This window comes from Diadema setosum, chromosome 18, assembly GCF_964275005.1.
Source record: "Diadema setosum chromosome 18, eeDiaSeto1, whole genome shotgun sequence".
Taxonomy (NCBI): Eukaryota; Metazoa; Echinodermata; class Echinoidea; order Diadematoida; family Diadematidae; genus Diadema; species Diadema setosum.
Window position 1 is genome coordinate 26,958,830 of NC_092702.1, and position 22,049 is coordinate 26,980,878.

The following is a 22,049-nucleotide window of genomic DNA, read 5'->3' on the forward strand; positions in this document are numbered from 1 at the left end:
TCTTTTTTTCTGCAACTTTCTTTGCAATAACTCAAGAAAAACACGCCCGTTCACCCCCATGTTTTGCACATGTTTAGTTCATGTCACGTAAATTATTTCATAAACTAACAACTACTAGATCGGACAACATTTTGGGTATGTAAATTAGGGTCAAAGGTCATAAATATTTCATCTTGTATCTTGGTGAATACCTGTCCTATCTTTCCCATATTTTGCACACGCAAAGACCATGTTACATGGATCATTTCATAAAATAACTACTTTTTGCTCAGATGCCATCTTGTCTGTGCAAAGTGGGGTCAAAGGTCATATTTACTTCTTTTTCTATCTTCGCTATGACGTGTTATCTCTATGGGAGGGAATTTTTTAGATGTGAAAATTGACATGACTCTCTTTAGCGAGCACTATCTTACTTATGCTTTGGTGAATTTCTCTCAGATTTTAATATGTTGTAGCTGAGACTTTGCAGTATCAGGACTCGAATCATTGATTTAAACAAAAATCGGATCACCTTAATTTGTCAGTGATGACAAATTACAATCTCTAGTTACTCTTTGATTTTTGAATGTCAATGTATCTGTCGTTGCTAGTCAGAGACCACCTCACATCTGATATTGGACATGATGGCTTAATTTTTGTAAGATGTCATTGTATGAAAATGTACGAACTGTAGCAGTAATTTATTGTGGTTAATTATTTCATGTAAAAACAAAGGATGGAGAGAATGCTCATTATCCCCAGTGTGGACACTCCCTGTTGCTTCCCCCAAGTTTCTCAGATGCTTGAAAGGCATGTAATATCCCAAGTGAACAGTGCAGTATGTGCCTCTGACTGGACTGATTGTATTTGCACTTTCAATTTCCTTCCTTCCATCAATCCATTTGTAGAGATTTCCAGTCCGAGTTCTTGGTGTGTGACTGCAAGCTGCGCTGGATGGTGAGGTGGGAGAAAAACAGCCGGGTGAGGATTAGTGACTCCACCACCTGTGCCAGTCCCAAGTCGCTGCGGAACCATAGCGTCCATAGTCTGAAGAGGGGGCAACTCCATTGCAGTAAGCCAGTGTTCCTTGATCGGTTTGTTAGCATGTGAAACGGCAGTTTCCGAGTCAAGGTATTGTCAAGGCCAAAGATACTGACCTTAATTTGTGAAGAAAAAAAAAATTGTGAAACAAGATCAAGGTATATAGTGATAATGAGTGGCAGTAAACATAATTGGGTGCTTGTGCTTTTGTAAGTGTGATTTCCACAACAGAATCCACCCCACTTGGAGGCATGATGTGTTTTCCTTCAAATGTGGATGTATTATGTTTGTGTCAGTGTCAATAATGCCAATTTTTCCTTATCACAGACTTTCCTCTCCGTATTAGAGTCCTTGGCATAGCCTGGAGCATCGATTTGTACTTTCCCCTGTAAAACTTGTCTTGTGAGCTTTTCAATTATACTTACGGAATCCATTGCAAAACCTTTCCCATGCCAGATCATCCGCTGGAGCTGAACCGGTTTGAGATCCACCCCAGCCAGGCCCAGCTGGTCTTCAAGGGCGACCCCATCACGCTGGAGTGCATCGCCAGCTACCAGGACGAGACACAGACCCTGGTCTGGCTGCGGAATAACAAGGAGCTGCGCAGCAACAGCTCGGCGGGGATCAGCATCAGCACGCGGCTACTGGAGGACCAGTCCCTCATGACCAGCACCCTCACGGTAAAGATGATCCTCCTGCTGGTTTCTATCCTTTCTCATCCTCGTATCTCTCCTCCTGGGTCCTGTTTCCTAAAACTTATTATCAGTAACAACTGCCACATTTCTATGACAAATTTGCTCTCAGCCAATCAGATGCAAGATTTCATTAGCTTGTATTTACTGTCGTAACTTTTTATTGATAACAAGTTTTATGAAATGGGGCCCCACTTTTCTTCTTCTCCTTGTTCTTCATTTGCTTCTTGTCTGAAGCATCTTCAACCATATCTGCACCTGCTCTCTCCTCCTCCTCCTCCTCTTCCTCCCCCACCTTCTCCCTCCTTCCTCCCCTCTTTTCTCCTCCAATTTTTCCTCCTACATCCTGTCCTCTCATCCCTACCTCCTCCCATCTCCCTTGTCTTAGTTTCTCTTTTCTTTTTTTTCGTTTTTGTTCTCCTGTTCCCTTGTGTGACATTTCTATCCTCTTACTAGAATATTCTTGCATCCGTCTGTCCATCCACCCCTTCCTCTCCCCCCCCCCCCTCCTTTCTGCATTAACGTTTTATTCTCCCTCCTGTGTTTTTCCTTCTGCTCTGTTTTGTTCTGCCTCTTGACTACCTCCCTTTGTATTTCTCCTTGAACTGCTGTCTCCATCTCCTCAGGCCAAAAAAAAAAAATTGTTGCATTGGCGTAACCCGCCCGACCCTAAAAATTCCGCCGACCCTATGTTTTTTTATTATTTTTTTTGCTATCGATATCAAGTATCTTCTTGACTGCGATCGCGATCGCAAAAAACCCGGAAGTGGAAACGGCTCTGGGGATATCGGATGTACGAGGGAGAGATCCACAGAACTCTTACACTGTGTAAGAGTTCTGTGGAGAGATCTCGCTAGCGCCTCGCATAGCCTCGCTTGATCAGTAGGTCATCTGTTTCCAACACGGACGCGTACTCTATCAAGATTTATACAGTGTATACTTAGCATTCAGACTGCAATGTATTGTGCACAGTTTTGCCATAGGTTTCTTGTGTGGAGAACTTACACGAATCTGTATATGTGGGACTGTAATAGAGATCGCCGTGTGCGATGAAAAGATCGTACATATGGGTCAATTTGCATCTATCTTATCTAAGTCAAAATAGTAAAATATGAAGTGAAAACATTCAGGATAGGGATTTCAACATCTTTGAATTCTGTGAAGGGGTATACTTCGAGTAATATCGGCCTCATAAATGATTTGTAGAATAGATGAACACAGCGCATACGGTGCAGCAGTTGTAACTGTTTACTGAGCACGAGTTATACACGTAAAATGCAGGTAGCCAAAACAAAAAACAAAAAAAAAACAAAAAAAAATCCGCCCGACCGACCCTATTTGAAAATCTCATGTTACGCCAATGCAACAATTTTTTTTTTTTGGCCTCATTTCCATTCCTTACTCCATCTCCTCCTTCTCCTCCTCCTCCTCTTCTACCCCTCCACCTCTTCCTCCTCTGTCTTCCCTTCAGTGCTCCTATCCTTCCCTTTAAATACGAAGAGGTGCTTTCAGAATGGTTCACAGCTTGTACAAGGTTTATAAGTCACTTTCTCCATGTTGCGTGAGCCCTTCATAGCCTTACACCAGTCTGAAATGACGATGAAGAATTGGCCCACAAAATGAGAAGAATTATCAGCCTTAGTGAGTGTCCCTGAAATTGAAATGTCGTGCAGTCGCTCTGATGTAAATCCGGATGTGCGGAGCCATGTAGTGATATCGGCGTAATGTCAGATCTTGTCCTGCCTTTTGCTCAGATTGTCCTGATTGCAACACATTTGAAAATTGGTAGTTTTAAGAAGGAAATGGTGACATTTATTGAATGGGAGAGTGGGCTTGATTTACAGGGAGCAAGAAAACTGTCATCCTTTTAATCTTGCTGTGAATATTCATAAAGCTTACTTAAATGTACACCCTGGAGATCAGATCAGGTGCCAGCTGGGAAGGGTATATTCGTATGCAGCAAGTTGATACACACCAACCGTGATGAATTATTCATGAAGGCGCTGAACCTCTTCAACTCTCTCACAGAAGTAGTGATGGATTCTGGTGCTTTTGCTGCCTTTCAGGAGAGCTGTTTTGTGATTTATGTTCACCCTTTGACTGATGCCAGGCAATATGCTAATGTGAGCTTTCAGCCACATTCAAGTTTCTCGCAGGGCAGCACATCAAAATGCAGCTCTTGGCAAGGCCTTGAATCAGTGATGGTTCCCCTGAATGTACTATGCGAGGCGCTTTTTGCATACCAATATCTGTCCGCGTCCTTGATGAAAGTATAACCGTTGAGCTTATTGCTTCTATTTGCTTCTCAGTGCTCAAAGTGCAGCTAACATTCAGTTGAGACTGTGCTGTCATACAGTACTTACATCCATATGATGTTAATGGAAAATTAGTAGTGCCACATGTTCATTTAGCATGATACTTAACTCAAATGACCCTCCAATTAACCCTTGTCAGACAGCATTGAAAAAAAAAAGACAAACAAACAAACAAAGGCAATGTACACTAAGCATAGTTGCTAATGGTAATGACTTGTGTTGAGTAATGTGATTGAATAGGGATGATTAAAGGGTACTGGGTACACTAGAATGAAAGACCTGTTAATGTCGTGAAAACGTTTCAAGTTCATTATCTAACACTTTCATTAAATAACATGCATAGAAGGCTTTACAAAGCAAAACCACATTAGCATATTGACAACCATACAACCCCATACAGAGAACCAAATGAAAAAAAAATCAAAGGAAAAAGAAAGTTAAAGAAGTGTAAGGGCTCAACTGGAAGGCTAGCTGCCCTTAAGCTGGGCCATGATAACAAAGTAATTTATGCAAATTTACATGTACGAATTTACATGTATGTACAAATACACACACACACACGTACGAATTTTACACAAAACATGTATTTCAATTCCAGTGTATATACTCTCTCAGTCAGAGAAATCAAATGCTTACAAGTTACGCTACATGATGCCTCTCATTTGATTCAAGCTGACACATGTCGATGAACTATGACCCTTTCTTCGTTCAGGCAAATGAGAGGTTACTTGCATTTTTTTTTTAATGTATGTAATCTAACCTGTTTTACTTTGATGTAAAGGAACTCTGAAAATAATTACTTGATTGAAAACAGACTTAAACGCTGTATAGTAATCCTCTATCATGCTGGTATTACAGAGGAGTTTAACATTTGCACAATATATTTTGATGGCCTTCCAAAATTATAAAGCTAGCATTTTTGCCAGCATCATAAGACTGTGTATCAGGCATTCCTCGCCCTCCGATCCCCCCCCCCCCCCCCCCCCGTGCTCATTTGTGCTAAAAAGTGACATAAATTTGATTTGCAGTTATTTATGGTACCACTGAGCTACATTTGTGAATCCTTGGAGTGCCATTACTCGTGTGTACGACACAACCAGGTACCATTTTTTTTTTCCACCAGCAAATGGCTCCATCATGTACGCTGGCTGCAGTACTGTTGAAGCGTAGGAATGAAGATTTCTCTCTGTGCTCTGTGCGCAAGTGTGCTATATTGTAGGTATAAAGTATTCATAAGAAGAAAATCAACAACAAAATGAAACACTTTGAAGCTGCGCAATGAAATGTGATTGATTGGTGTTCTAGTTTTCTAATGTAGCAGTGAGAGCAGTAAACACTCTTTTGCATCACGTATTTATGGAGGCATATATGTATCTACAGTATCTGTGAGAGTGTATATAGATATATATATATAGATATATATATATAAATATATATATATAGATATATATATAAATATATATATATAGATATATATATATAAATATATATATATATATATAAATATATATATCTATATATCTTTCTCTCTCCCTTTCTCTGATTATCTCTCATTCTCAGAGTGTATCTCTCCTGTGCTGTCATATTCTCACTGTCTGTTTCTCTTTAACTCTATATTTTTTGTCTCTTTTCTGTACTCTCCCCCCCCCCCCCTCCCCCTCATTCTCTCTCTCATAAAATTTTACACTCACAGTGCTCCTTCTCCTCTCCTATCTGGCATTTCTGAAAACTGTTTTGGTGTCGAAGTGATTGCCGTCAGATTGAGTTGGTTGGTCATCATCAAATTCTGGTTCTTTTCAAACGTTTCATGAGAGGAGAGAGCTTTTAAAAGTAATGTTGTTATTAAAGCGGGGACGTTTTATCACTGGCAAATTAACCACACTTATTGAAAGCCCTCCATGGCAGAGTTGTCGGAAATGCTAGTCGATTTGGGAATTTGAGGCAGGTTTATTTACCCCAAATTAATCCAGAACTACCATTCACCATCCTTCTGTAAAAAAGTGATGATGTTCCAGGTGAATGTTTTGCTGCTCGGAAATTATCAAAAGCTTGTCCAATTGAATCAAAGCGGGGAGAGCTATAAACTTGCCTCATAATTCCTATTCTTTGGAGGAAGACTATTAAAGGTCAATCAGCACTCCCTCTATTTCTCCATTGTCTCGCACCCTTGAACAAATTCAATTCAATTCACTTCAATTCCAGGCCATAAATGGATGTCCACTGGGCAGCATGTATGGAGTTGCTTATATCAGGGAGGTGGGAAGGCCCTGCTTATATGTATGCAAAGTGGTGTTACATTGCTGTAGATGCTTTGACAGCATTGGAACTGATGAGTTTGTGTCTCTGTGTGCGGAAGAGATTACTACCAGGAAATTGAGAATTTCAAACAAAAATCTTTTGAGTGGGTAATTGTTGTGGGAGTATTGAATTTGCTCTTTTGCTGCTGTTTCGCTGCTTTGTTGCAAAGGAATTTTGTATTCAATATGAAACATTGAATAATTTGTGTACTCTGTAATTTCCTTGTCAAAAAATGCCAGGGGACAGTATGTGAAAAAAAAAACAGGAAATAATGAATCAAATTTATAGCAGTGAAGAAAAAGAAAACATATTTATCTTTCTGAAGCTGAAAATACCCTTTGGTCAATTCATTTTGGGAAAAAATAAAAAGAGGTAAATACTCAGCAACAACCAGCCGTGGATTTCATTGGAAATTGTTATCACTGGCCATCTACTAGAGTACAGTTTTCACCAAAGATCCATGAGACAAGTACATTGTATCATATTCATGCATTAAATGTGTTATTGTTAGTTGCAATCTTATGTTATCTCAAGAAGCCCTTTTTTTTCGCCATTGCAGCCAGACTAAATTTCACCTCAACTCATGGAACTATTCCAAAAATGAGAAACCAATTCATATATAAAATGCAGCATCCTTTTTCTTAAGCCATGATGAATTTATGCTGTCCAATCCTTTGCCAGTTATCCTTATCAGAGTCACTTCTTTACAAGGACATGTATGCCTAAGTACTGCTGAGTGTCAAGGTCATGTGGTGATTTGTAGTCTAACATCGATGTCAGCATATAGGGGTAGTGTGTGATCAAAATGAACAATTAGCCATTTGATTCCAGGAACAATTTTGTGCCAAGAAATGTTTTTAAGAGCTTGGCCATGGCACAGCAGATGTAAAGTTTACTCTTTTGGTCCCTGCAATCCGTACACAATTTCTGGTGGATTTCTTGTGGGATGTTAATAGCTCATAATTTAAACAAACCTTGATATACCGTTGAATCATTCTGAAGCCACATTGTTCACAGTTGTGTTCCAGTGATGATTTTTCTCAGGCTGTTTTATTTATCTAAAAAGAAAACCAAGAATATTTATCTTACCGTGTATTGCCACAAATGAACTTGCAAAAGTATATAATGTATTTCCTTGTGTTTGTGTGTGTGTTTGTGTGTGGGTATGTTTGTGTGTATTTAAAGTGTTGTCTTATCTACAAGTGTACATCCCTGTAAAATATATGAAGATTTTATCACACATTTGGCTAGTAGCTGTCAAGAGCTGTTGTAATTTTGCCATGATTATTCTGTGTGTACAAACCATCTTTTTTTTTTTTTTTATTTGACAAGTGCCTGAAGATTCATCACATACATCTTACCATAGTTTAGAGGTGTCAAAAACCTTATTGTGCCTCAAAAGTGTGCAGTGTCATTCAAAAAAAAAAAAGAATCATAAAAGTCACATCATAATTAACCCTATGCCAGCTCTGTTATTGAATCCATGAGGAGCTACCAATTTTCAGAGTCAGTGAGTTAATGAGAGATCAGGACAGCTTATTCTTAGGAACTTGAAAAAGATTATGTTAGATGATCTGAAACTGGCATTTAGATTGTTGTATCTTGCCGAGAATTGGTCTAACAGTGTTACCAACACTGGCTGAGTCATTTCTTGTTACTTGAATGTTTTGTTTCTTTCTTTAAAATAGCTTTTTCTTCAACTGAGAATTAGAAGAAAAAAAAAAAGGAAAGAAAAGTACGGGCATGCATCATTTTGATGATGTGCTATGACAAGGGTTAAAACAGTGAAACATTGTGCGACGGGGGACCCCCATTCTCTCAAGATTGACCGGGCATTAGATTACGATCAATGCCTTTCCTCTTTTTGCGTATCACGACGGAGATGTCTTGAGTCTTCGCGCCGCTTGCCTCGTGATGGATGTGCGCATTTAAAACTGAAAGCTCAAGCGGTGTGCATATGCTGAGAATTGGCTCACTCCCTTACACTCTTCATCATGAATAAGCCATGCTCACTGTGGCTCATCTCCCGTAAAACGTGCATGGGAGAAAGCGAAAACGGTTTGAGTAAGAATCTCGGCAAGGCCCCATCTGTCACTCTGGCTACATGCCGTTCAAAGATACTGTACGTCAGGTCGTACTGCAGATTGTAGATAAATGAACCTTCCCCTTATCTCCTGGCGTGCTCCAGTTCATCGCGATGACTCTTGACTCGTGCACTGCGGCATTTTGGGACATGAAGTATTTAAGTGAAATGTGCCACAGGGAGAGATCGGCTCTCTGTGAATGTTGAGGAGCAGAGAGCAACAGGTCTATGAATATTTCAGCAAATGTTAGGCAAGCTGCAATGGCTGAAATGCTCAAAATGTCTCTGTCTAACGTATCATAGCAGTTGTTAAACAGCTCAGTGCATTTCAAGAGTCATGCTCTTAGTGATGTTCTAGACCTGATACTTCAACTTTGCTCACTGTGTGAAATGTCACTAAAAAATCGTCTTGAAATTACAGTGTATGCATGTGTGTCTGCATGTATGTATGTATGTGTGTGTGTGTGTATGTCTGTCTGTGTTTGTCTGTGATTTGTAGTAGGAAATCTTATGGCTGTCACATTCCTATGGGAAAAAAAGTTTGATCCTTTTTTATTTAGTTTCAAGAAAAATCACAAACTTCTAGACTTGTTTGTCAAACAAGATGAGCACTTTTTCACAGCTTTGTGGTAGTCAAGAAATGAAGATTACTATAAATCTCAGGGTCTCCAGTAAAAGACATGTGAGATAATGTATCGATGTTCAAACTGTTGTAGTGTTTTTTCAAATGAAATGAGTAGTTTACTGTTTAGTGTGAATATTTTGTGAGGTTTTTATTTTTACGACTTTCCCAAGTCAGGTGCTATTTGCAAATTTTAAGACACGCAAAAATATTGACTCTGATCCTGACATGAATGTGACACGCTCGCATACATTTCTCCATTCAGTGCTATAGTCCACGATTTGCAAATTTAACCACTCGCAAATTGTCTGGAAGTCCAGATTCACCAAAAAAAAAAAAAAAAATAGACTCACTGAATATATGGCATACACAGTAATATGTCAGTCATGAAATTTAAAAATGTTTATATCAGGGGCCTCCAGTAGAAGCTGTGTGAGATCCCTATTATGATGTTCAAACTAATTACTGGGTAAGCCTTTTTAATGCTTGCCATTGTAATTTGCATAGTAAATTGCAACTCTGTCTGCTGTGATTAAATCCATTTTTTTTTTCTTGGACATTTTTCTCTAAAGAGATTATTTCCATCTCACTGGGGAGCTGTTTGTCAATAATATTATCTGCCAAGCACCAAAAAAAAAAAAATGTTAAACATCACCTGATATATGAATCATACTCAGTACAGACTAAATTTATTGTTATGTTTATGGCATGAATCGACTTTATTTTGAAATCATTTTTGTGACAGAGAATATTTACACATTTTATATTTGCAATACATTCTCCATTCACAAAATATTAAATTCACAGTATACCCACCTTGTCATTTCATATTGTCTTTTGTTTGTTTGGTCTCTTTTTATATCCCCCCGCCAAACGAAGTTTGAAGGGGGTATATAGGAATCAGCGGACGGTCGGGCGGTCGGTCGGGCGGGCGGTCGGTCGGTCGGGCGGTCGGTCCGTTGCAAATCTTGCGTCGCGAACTACTTCCTCAGTTTTCAACCAATTCCCATAAAACTTGGCACAGATGTGTGCCTTGGGTTGTAGATGTGCAAGACGTATTTTTTGACAGTACCCAAAAGTACGTTGCCATGGTAACGGCATATTATGGGCAAGAATGGGTACAAATCTTGCGTCGCGAACTACTTCCTCAGTTTTCAACCGATTCCCATAAAACTTGGCACAGATGTGTGCCTTGGGTTGTAGATGTGCAAGACGTATTTTTTGACAGTACCCAAAAGTACGTTGCCATGGTAACGGCATATTATGGGCAAAAATGGGTACAAATCTTGCGTCGCGAACTCCTCCCACAGTTTTTGATCAATTTTTATGAAATTAGGTACAGATGTTCATCTGAATATGTTAATGTGCAAGACACATATTTCCGCAGTGGCAAAAAGTGCGTTGCCATGGTAACGGCATGTTATTGGTAAAATATAGGGCAAAATGCTTCATGGCAAAACTGCTTCATCAGTGTTCTTCCAATTCTCATGGAATTCATATTGAATGTTTGTCTTAGGATATAGGTCAGCATGACACATTTCTTGACAGTTACAAAAAGTATGTTGCCATGGTAACACGCTCACATATTATGAGCCAAAATGATTGAAAATTTTGTGTTGCAAACTAATTCCTCAGTTTTTGCCCAATTTCCATGAAACTTGGTACAGATGTGTGCCTTTGGTTGTAGATGTGCAAGACGCATTTTTCGACAGTACCTGAAAGTACGTTGCCATGGTAACGGCATATTAATGGCAGAAGATCAAGGAAAGATCTTGCGGATTTAACTACTTCCTCAGTTTTTTGACCAAAGCTTATGAAATGTTGTTTTGACCAAAGCTTATGAAATGTTGTTTGGCGGGGGTATAACCAGTCGCTGTAGTGACATTTCTAGTTTGTTTTTTTTTTTTGGGGGGGGGGGAGTGAGGATGAGGGAGTGCCTAATTGATTATTACAATGCTTCTCGGTATGTGTGAGTGTGATTGCTAATACATTGTACATGTACCTGTATATGCATTATATGTGTACGTTGTATCTGTGTGTTTGTAAGAGGGGTGGGGGAGATTTTAATTGATACCAGAGGGAGAAAAAAAAATTAATAGAATTAATTTCAGCAGAATATACTGTTAGTTTAGAAATCGATCATCATTAACCACTGTTAAATGGCAACAATGACATTCAGCTGCCTCATATGTGTTTAAAGGGAAGAGTCTTGACAGATTGTAACCCTTTTTTAGTGACTCACCATACACTATTCCCCTTCAAGACTCAGTTTTGGGTTCCCTTCCTATACTGTAAAAGTGGTTATTTTCATGCAAGTAATGTTTTGCGCTCGGCTGTGTAAGATGAATTTTGTGTGTTTTTGATTTCGCGGAATCAAGACATTTATTAGTCGAACATACGACGTGCAAAAATATTTGTGCGTTTTTATTTTCGCACTGGTTTCTGGTTGCACAAAAAAGTTTCAACTTTTACAGTAACCAGGAATAACCTGTAACTTGGAATCTTAAATACTCACCAGGGATACTTACACCTGTAAATCACTTATTTGTATTTGAAGTTACGCAGTACTGGTGTAAAAAAAAAAAAAATCGGGACAAAAGTCTCTTAAAATCTGTAGATCCCATTGTTTTCTTGATATTTATTTCTGTTCTTTTTTTATACAGATTGACCAGATCCAGATGGACAGTTCAGGGCTGTGGAAGATGGAATGTCGGGTTCGGACCAGGAAGGGTAACCGCAACATGATGCTGGACCTCTACGTCTTTGGCAACTTTTCAGAAAAATGTTCAGAAGACACCACACACAACAACAAAGGTGGGGGAAGGATTCATAAGATTTGATGAATTCACATGTCAGGTGACTGTTTGTAGCTAGTAGTTACCAGTTGTATAGTTTGGGGGTCATTAAAGGTAGGGAATCCCATTTGCATGCCTTAAATGAAGAGTTGTATAAATGCAGTGGTATGTTGAAGAGAGTATCATTTTAGAAACTCCCATAAAGTATTGAAAGTGGAAGGTAACATTTAGTACATTTTTATTGACCGTTAGATTTTGAATTGAATTTTTTTCGGGGCTCACCGTAAATTCCAGTACATTACTAGGCTACCTTTGCAGACCCATGCACTGCATGTGTGTCCATCATGTATATTTTGTGAAGAAAGTTCATGAAAACTTACATTTCTATATACATTCTTGCCACACACTCTATATGTTATTACATCAGCTCTTATACTTTTAGATTTGTGTTTATAGATAAAAAAATACAGAAGACTGCACCAAAAAACTTAAGTGTGGCTGACACACAGAACTAATGAGTAGTTGAGTTTTGTGCATTATTCAAATTGTAGATAACTGTTGACTTCCAAATTTCTCAGCAGTGGCCTAAACAAGTCCCCTGAGGTTCATATTTAATGTTTTGCTGCATTTTGGGAGGTCTGTGAAAGGTATCCCCTACCTTTAAGATTTCAAGAGTTATCTTCAGAGATTTGTGTTGACTGTAAAGGAGACATGACAAAATTATCTCTTCTTGTTCAATATTCATAACATCACCCCTTCATGGAGTTTGCTACCAATTACGCTAGCAGGAATACATATGTGGGACAAAACTTGAAGTAATCACACAATGTCCTTATACATATTTTGACGGCTTGATAATGCATTGACGAAATCTTTGAAATCAATTTTTTTTTCTCTCCTTTGAATTACACTTTATTGTTCAAAAAAAGTCAAAAACTGCCAGTATCAGACAGTCTGTGCAGCATAGATTTTAAACATACTCTAGCTGTGGTCACACTGGCAAAACTTCACAAAGTTTAAGTTCTCTAAGTGTAAGTTCATAAAGTTTTGTCCAGTCTGAATGCTTGCAACTGGAACTTTGAAAAGTTGGTCATACAACTAGTCCACTTCCTGTATGCAGTGGTGCCTCCAAAGGGTGCGCTCATTAGGATGTACATATGTACGTGTGTGTTTATGCTTTATCTTCCTAGCTATCAATAGATATCAGATGGTGGGTGCTTTCTTCTTTGTTGCGCATGTGCAGCAGTGACCCAAACTGCGAAAACAGAAACTTTGAGAATTTTGGCTGGCAGTGTGAATGGACGAGCGAATTTTGCAAAGAGTTTTTCAAAGTTGAACTTAAATAAAAGGTTTTGCCAGTACACGTAGTGTGACTGGTGCTAGTGATTAATTCAGTAGCTCCATCTAAACACTCAAGATGATAGTGCTGGCATCTGCATTTATGGGGATTTTTTTGTTTCAGTTTTGGTTTGTGGATTATGGTTTTCAACAATCACATCATGTTCAAGAAAAATTCATACTGAAAGTTATTAGCAGCCTTCTTTATTCATTCTCTTCACTCATTGTGTTATAGGATGCAGTTGACTATTTTTCCAGTGACAAGACCAACATTTATCTATTTCAGTTCCTCTAATATTTTCCCAAGATAAGTGAACCTGTTATCCTCATTTTGTTTTTCTAACTGATGTTATGTGCTCCCCCCCCCCTCCAATAATCTAGGATCATTTCACTGGCCCACTACCATCCCCACACGAACGGCTTCCATTCGCTGCCCCAATGGGGGCGGCATTCAGTACAAGAACAGCGATCGCGGCGGGGCTGCTGCGAAGCGCTTCTGCACGGACACAGGTGAATGGCTGGACCCCCAGACGGACATTTGTCAGTACATTGATCCAACCACAATAGAGCTGGAGAAAATTGCCCTGGTATGTATTTTCACAAGGTGGCTGGCATATATTCTGCAACCATCTTTGTCCCCCCCCCCACTAAAACAAAGGAAAACAATGAGAAAAAAAACACAAACAGAAAAGAATTGATTGTACAATGTAAGAAATCAAAGGCAACATGAGAAATGAGGCTCACTGGAGTAAAATATTTTTATCATGAAAATTTCAATATTCTACTATATTTCATTATTACCCATGGTCTGACATTCTGACAAAATAACTGCTTTGAGTCATTGAGTGTGAGGGTGCTGATCATCACTTACTGTTGTATTTGCTCTGCACTATTATTGGATCATGATGGTCTCTCCCTGAATAATTTCAATGTACTAGGAGTTCTTCCTCTTTTTTCTCTAGCTGTGTAAATACAGCTTTCTACCTGAAAAGTGTTATCATTGAGTTCACACTCTTTGCACTGTACATGTCAGCTGTTGAAAGTGTCTATCACAGCAGCATATTTGAAAGAGTTCAGATGCTAGTAGGGTGGAAGATTTAAAGCCTGTTTTATTTCTCTCTCAACTCGCAGGCTTCGTACAACAATGTGAGCATGGCGCTGAAGGCAGCACGGAAAGTTGAGGTTCAAACGGCAGATGCTCACACATTTAGCGACAAGCTGATTGTTAGTTTTGTCGGAATCTTCATCGAGAAAGTGCGGAGGTTCACCAGTGAAGAGGTGAGACCCAAATATATTATCTTTTCTTGAGATTGATAGAGGAGTACACGCAGTAGACATTTCAAATTGGCCGTGCAGATCAATGAGTAGATAATTGGTCCTCAGTTGATTCAACCGTTGACAAGAAAAAACTACTCGTACCTGCGATTCCGCTCAAACCATGTCATTACTCTGATGCAGAGGTATGCTCAAGCAGAATTTCAGTTCCTTTGATGTGCCAAATCTTCTTCACTTTGGAACAGTACGGTGTGATTACTCGTGCTGTGTTGCCAATTTACGGTTTTGATAAAGATACTGATTTACCAAGCCTTGATATCGATCAGTCCTCTATGAACAAAGATGGATGAAGCGGTCTGGCTGTGGTTTGTGTTTTTATAAAGGGTAGTGATTTATCTGGCCTTGAGATTGAATATTCTCCACATAATGAAGATGGATGCAGCCGTTTGAGCCTGTCTTGAGTTATAACGGTTGAATCACTTGGCTGTGGATGCAGGACATTTTGGAACTTTGATCCCAAAGGAGCAGATGTTTGTGGCAAACAAGGTGGCAAGAAATTCATTCGTCACCAATTCTGGTGGGCATCCGATCATAGCAATGCAAACATGTATGAAAAGCTTTATTGTGTTTGTGTGCAATCATTCACTGTAGTATGATGCAAACAGATATGTGTGATATTTATAGGAGATCAATATGGATGACATACAAACTAGTTGGAGCTACAATATGTATTGTGTATTACTGGCAACAACAAAAAAAAAAGAGAGAAAAAAACAAAGAATGTCCTCAACAATTATGTGGTACTAAAGTGCTTTCATTGAAACATTTTGGCAATTCGATCACTTCAGTGGTTACAATTTGGTTAACTTCATTTGCTAAACAGTGATACGACTTCTAGCAAGTTATGTGTAGTCATATGTCACTCTGTATCAAAACAATTTTGATGAAAATCAAATGGAAGTGGATATTTTTACATCAAAGATTTGTTCCTTTGAATCATAGATATTGATATTAAAATACAGTTTGAAAATTAATGAATTAATTAAAAAAAAAAAGAAACAGAAAAACCAGAAGTGTAGCTTTAAGAGGCAGAAAGCCAACTTGGTGTCTGTTTTTTTTTTTTGTTTTTTTTTTATCCAGTTTAACTTCAATCCTCACTTTATGAGCTTTTAAGTATTGTGTCATCAAGTTCCCCGGCTGTTGACGCCTCGCCACTGCCAAAAGCAATCATGTGCTCTCTTCCAGAGCATGAATGATCATAACAGCGTTTTCGCATTAAAGGGACCTGGGGACGTACGGGGAATGGTAGGTTTGACTTGAGTTCACACTCCCTTATCTGCCTCCTAATAAGAGGCCATCAAAAGCAGTTTGTTTGTTTAGATAGCTTCTCACAAAATTGAAGAGAAAGACAAAATTAGGTATAAAAAGCAGAGATGTAATGGCGGTTGGACATTACATTGCTCTGTTCTTTCATGTTTTCTTAATCCCTTGTGAGCATGTGGCATGTGCTGTTCAAATACTGTATAAGCTGTTATTTTCGCGAGGGTTTAATTTTCGCGAATTTTGCAAATTGCAGTTGGATCGCGAATTTAACAACACATGAAATTGTCTCCATGCGCTTTGTTAATAGAGCATTAACGTAAGCGTCCTCATTGATTCGCGAAAACAACATCTCGCGAAAATGTCTGTGACCTCGTCATTCGCGAAAATAATGGCGTGTACAGTATCACTGAACTACCAAAAGCTGCCTTTACAATGTGTGTGTGCATGTGGGATATGGGTGTCTAAAAATCTGTTTGTTTGTTTTTCTGTTTTGTCAGTAGTGTATCACCCTCTTTACATTTATCTCTGTAAGTACTTTTTTTTTTTAAAGTTGAAATCCTTGTTAAGAATATATGAAAAGATACACTTTCATTGTAGCCCTTTCTGCACCAGGGACTTTAGACAATGTGTACAATGCTACGGAGTTTTCCGTGCCAATCAGCTCTAAAAGCACACAAAAAGTTAAGCACATTTGTATACTGCCTCCCGTGGTGGGTAGACATTAACATTGCAAGAAAGATTGTGGTGCTGGAAGGGTTAATCTTTATTTCATTTTCAAGGATTTATCAGCTTTAATATTTGGGTTAAGTATGTGTTAGTGCTTTGTTGTGAAATTGAGATGAAGGATTGTGTGAATTTTTATGCCTCCGCAACGAAGTGGTGCGGGAGGCATTATGTTTTTGGGTTGTCCGTCCGTCCGTACGGACGTCCGTACGTAAGTCCGTCCGCATTCGTTTTCACAATAACTTGAGTAATGTTGACTGGAATTTTACCAAACTTGGTCCAAGGATAAAGTGTGATGGGGCAAATACTTGATTAGATTTTGGGTGAAATCGGCCAAAGGTCAAGGTCAAATCATGAAATTGTATCCGTTTAAGCGATAACTCAAGACTGGATCAAGCAAATTTCACCAAACTTTGTGCGAGGATGATGTATGATGGGAAAATTACTTGATGAGTTTTTGAGTGAGTGAAATTGGACAGAGGTCAAAGGTCAAAGATCAAGGTCAAATCCTAAATTTTATCTGTTTACTTGATAACTCAAAACTGGATGAAGCAGCTTTCACCAAACTTGGTCCAAGGATGATGTATGATGGGGCAATTAGTTGAGTAGATGTGAGTGACATTGGCAAGAGGTCAAAGGTCAAGGTCAAATGCTAAAAATGTTGCTATTTCCCCCATATCCATGCAATGTCCGAAGGTATTTTTTTAAAACTAATAGTGTGGACATGTGCTACGGCATAAAGATTCTCCAGAGAGAATTTCATGTCATAAGGTCAAAGGTCAAAAGGTCAAAGGTTAGGTGAAAATGTTACAATTTCACTTTCTTGCAAATGGTTCAATATATCTTCATGGAACTTGGTACATACGCATGTACTGACTGGCAGGGATTATCTAGGGAATGTAGGGGTCATGGGTCAGTAGTCAGGGGTCAAAGGTCAAGGTCAACTGAAAATTTTACTATTTCCCTCATATACTAGTGTATGCAATGCTTGCATTATTACTTTTAAAACTTGATATATACATTTATTACCTAATGGAGATTCTCTGGGAAATTTCCAGCCAGAAGGTCAAAGGTTAAAGGTTAAGGGTCAAAGGCCAGGTTAAAATGGAAAAAAAAAAATTATACTGTAATTATACTCTTTCTTCATACCTTGAAAATTACTCAATGCATAAACTTATAAAAGGGTCGGTCAGAAGTCAGGTAAAAATCCTCAATTCCCCAAATACATGTACCTGCACTCTTAGACAATTATAGGAAACCTAGTTCAAGGAATGTGCACATTCAAGATATTTCTGACAAACCTGTCATTTCAATATTTTGCCAGTCATCACACATTGTGAAGACATTGTACCATACACCTATTGGGAGAATCATGCATTATGGCGGAGGCATCAGTCGCCATAGCGACATTTCTAGTCTTGCATGATACATGTCTCTGGGGAGTGCTAAAACTACCAAGGGGCAGAGATATCAAAATCATTCTGGGAATTTGGCACTTTATTGTGGGGGGGGGGTAGCAGAAAGTAGACAGATATCACATTGATAATTGTGTCATTTGGGATGAAAATCATTACTTCCGAACTACTGTGTGTAACAGGCAAATTGTTGAAGTATGATGTCATGTGCCAAATAGTGCTTACTCCTGCTCCCAACCCCTGAAAATATAAGCAAAATGAAACAAAAATCATTTAAAGAAATCATCTCTCCCTAAAGAGAGTCTGAATGTGAAAATTGCATTGTTTAATTCATTACATATTGGTATAGATCAGGCCACTCATTGCATTACTTTTTTTTTTTCAAAATTGTTAGTTACGATAGCTAGAGTCATTGTCTTTTTAAACATTTATGGAGGGGTTGGGGCACCACTGTTTCTTTTCATCAGGCGGAATGTGACCAGGGTGCTACATGAAGAATGCTCATGTGTTTTGTGGGCCTTTCTCCCTGATTATAACACCAGAGGCAAAGTTTGATTTATGAGCAGAATTGTCTCTCTCTTTCTCCGGCAACCCCCTGACATAGGAACAAATGAACACTTAGTAATGTAGTAATGCCAGGGAGGTAGGAAAGGACCAATATAGTTTAAATGCTGGGTGTTAGGAAATGTTTCCAGGAGAAATGTTAAATCTTTTGTCTTGGTGCGTGTGTCAGACCATGTTTGTCTGTCCAGTTATACCACGGGGACAAAGACCTAATGCAAACTTGGCACAGGTTTCTGTGTCTCTGGCTCTGAATTCATGACTTCTCTTTCTTTTTTTTCCCTTGACTCCACCAGCTTGGTCAAGTGATGATCAACATTGCCAGTAATTTGATGGAAGCCAATGCTAGTGTTCTGGCAGAGAGTCAGGCCCACGACAGATCCTGCACAAAGTAAGCTCCTACAGTTCTGTATAGGAATAAAAAGTCCATGAATATTCTTGGGAGTTATTTTTTGGGGTTTTGTTGATTTGTTGTTGTTGTTGGGTTTTTTTTTTTTGCAATTTCAAACCGCAAGTACCCCTTATCTTTTTCAGGAGTTTGACTATTTGTTCAAAGTTTTTGTTGCTTTATGTGAACATTCAGAAAATATCACTTGAGGAGATTTATGAATAGCATGGTGATGAAGCTTGGGAAAAAACAAGTTCTTTTTTTTTCTCTCATTGTTCAGAGGTGAAAGTTTGAATTTGCTCCCATATGTATTTTTTTTTTTTTTGGTGTCATCTCTTCATTCATCACTCACTCAAGATTTAACTTTTTTATGAAATGTTTGCAGAAGTAAGAAGTGAGAGTGCAGAGGGAGAGCTACTACAACAATTTCTTGATTTATTAAAAAACTGCATCCATAAGAACTGATTTAATGACCTTATGACCTTATGTGAAAAATCTTCATCGTGATTGTGATCTGTCTATCTGCTAATTCATCTCTCTACATATCCAAATATATGTCCGTCTGTGTGTCCATTGATACAATCCGTATCTAGCGTATCTTTTTGTCATCTTTCTATCTGTCTGTCTTTATGGCTGTCTTTCTGTCTCTATCTGTCCATCTAATATTTGATATTCTGTCTATCTTCTCTCTCTATCCTTCTAGATCTCTATCCATCCATCCATTCGTTGATCTGCCTATCTATCTTTCTATCAAATTTGTTTCAGGATTGTGGAGGCACTTGAGGACTTTGCCAGCAACGTCCTAAAAGTCGGGCGGAGCATCGACATCGACCACTACGCTCCCAACATTGCGGTCCGAGCCATCAAGATGGCCGCCACCAACAGCTTCAGCGGGATGCTGTGCGCGGCGTTCGTGCCTGGCCCGGGGCAGCTGGCAGACTTCACGCGGCAGAACGTGAAGTGCCACATGAGCAACGTCACATCGGCACAGCTGGACGTGACGAAAGGGGTGAGCTGCGCGTGTATTGCAGACTTACCAAGTCTCTTTGACACTGTGGGAAACTCCCTGAAAGATTACTTACTTCTTCATGTCCTGATTTAAAAAAAAAAAAAAAAAATTAAAGCTTCCCTGTTTTGGCGGTTTTTCTGGATCATTGAGATGCATCATGATACTTGCCTTCCTGAAATTGCTTTTGAATCTCCCTGATTTTAATATGTGAATGTTGGTAGCCCAGTTACTGGATATACAGCAAAATCAGATGGTGGTATGAAGTACAACTCAGATGCACTCTAATAACAGTTGTGTGTTAACAAGTAATGATATATAATGTAAAAGTGGAAATTTTCATGCGAGTCATTTTTTTTTTTTTTTTTGCGCCTGGCCGGGTAACTTGAATTCTGTGTGTTTTTAGTTACGTAGAATCAATATGCAAAGTAATGTTGAATATGACAAGCAAAAATATTTGATTGCTTTTATTTTGGCACCATTTTCTATCAACCATATGCACAAAAATATATGCCTTTACAATAACGTATACAGTGTATATTGTAGCAAGTTTCTAATACCTTTCCTCAAGTACTGGTTATGCCATGTATTTTACAGTCATTTTATTTTTGTGGATTTTGTGAGCCGACAGTGTCTACTTCACCTATGCACTCAAAGTGCATTGCAATACAAATACAGGTATTTAACAAAGAATGCAACATTTCATCATAATGCTAGTTTTAACAGACATGGTTACATGTGACTTTGAAAGCTTTTATTCACTACGCTTTCTCCCTCTCTTTGGCAGCCCATAGAAACCTCCATCCGGCTTCCACCAACCATCTTCCAGGGTCTCACCCAAAGCCAAAGGGCATCCAGTTTGTCCTCCTCCTCCTCCTCCTCCTCCTCGACTCGCCCGGGCGTGGTGCTCCAGTTCTTTGTCTACAAGAACGGCCGTCTCTTCCCGTCCCTCAAACGCTCGGCGCAGGGCCAGATGGTCATGTCTGACAGGGCGGTCACCTCCATGGTGGTCTCTAGCAAGATTGGTGAGAGCTGCGAATGGGCGTGACTTAAATAACAAAAGAAAAAGAAGATAAGAAAAAGTACATGGCTGAAAAAAAAAAAATAGTTTATCAGTGATATACTTCCAGCAGGATTTATTAGGGAAGCTAATGGGCAGTGGTTAAAAATTTGTCCCTTTTGATTTTCTTGCACAAATTAACTTTTCTCTGGTGGCTCATGTAGCATGATAAAATGAGTGGGTAAAGATTTATGTGCAATTTCAAGTTGCAGTTGGGAGCAAAATGGCAGATTGTTTCATGTTTCTTTCCCCGTTCTCTTTTTCGAACAGATAACTACAATGTTGTCAACCTGACCGATCCAGTGACACTAACATTCAGACCCACGTCGCAGGGTCACAGCGCAGTCCCGGCTTACTGGAATTTCACTGGCAAAGGTATGGTCAGAATTTTCTGCCATGTTTACAATTTAATGTGCATTTGTGTGTCGTATATGAGGCCTTTCATGACGTGATTTGCATTTCTTGTACAGGGGAATCCTTTATTTTAGATTAGACAATAGAATGATAAACATAACACAACTCAGTTGTATGCCACTGGTACTACTTGATTTCAAGAAAAATCAGGCATATGTTTCAGCAGATTGAGCCTTACTTGCAATCGATCTCAAAGTTGTTAATGAAATGCAATTTGTGATTGATTTGCAACTTATGCTCGATCTTTATGAAACAGGCCCCTGAACTTTAATGAAAGCTGTTGTTACTGCCACTGAGCTCTGGAGAACCCAAAATTTATTTGACTTGTGTGACTTCCCTTGATTCATCATCTCTCTCCAGATTCCTACGGTGAGTGGAGGCCAGACGGCTGTAAGATCGTCCTTGAGACCGACAACATGACGACGGTGCAGTGTAATCATCTCACCAACTTTGCCATCCTTAAGGTAGGCCTAAAAGTGACAATGACAGAATACTGTAATACCTTCGGTTTGTGAGATGTTTATGTGTCATTTATCCTCACTTCAGTGCTGCAATGACCAACATGCCGCCTTGACATCCTTTCACAATTGTATGGACAGAATTGCAGTGGCTTCAACCAACAAACATGTGAACATCCAACCTTAAAGGGACTGTACAGTACTGGTTGAGGTGGGGATTCATGTTTTGAACATCCCTACATAAGTGCGATAATGAGAAACCT

General features: G+C 39.1%; 1 protein-coding gene across 1 annotated transcript in view; it reads left to right on the forward strand.

The window, feature by feature from the left end:
• Positions 1-22,049, forward strand: part of LOC140241668 (adhesion G protein-coupled receptor A3-like) — a 159,825-nt gene that overhangs the window by 128,094 nt on the left and 9,682 nt on the right. The window contains exons 6-15 of the mRNA XM_072321411.1: positions 888-1,051; positions 1,477-1,700; positions 11,694-11,844; positions 13,545-13,750; positions 14,295-14,441; positions 18,757-18,851; positions 19,614-19,857; positions 20,642-20,879; positions 21,185-21,289; positions 21,689-21,792. Coding sequence (XP_072177512.1) covers positions 888-1,051; positions 1,477-1,700; positions 11,694-11,844; positions 13,545-13,750; positions 14,295-14,441; positions 18,757-18,851; positions 19,614-19,857; positions 20,642-20,879; positions 21,185-21,289; positions 21,689-21,792 — 1,678 coding nt within the window. The remainder of the gene's footprint in view (positions 1-887; positions 1,052-1,476; positions 1,701-11,693; positions 11,845-13,544; positions 13,751-14,294; positions 14,442-18,756; positions 18,852-19,613; positions 19,858-20,641; positions 20,880-21,184; positions 21,290-21,688; positions 21,793-22,049) is intronic.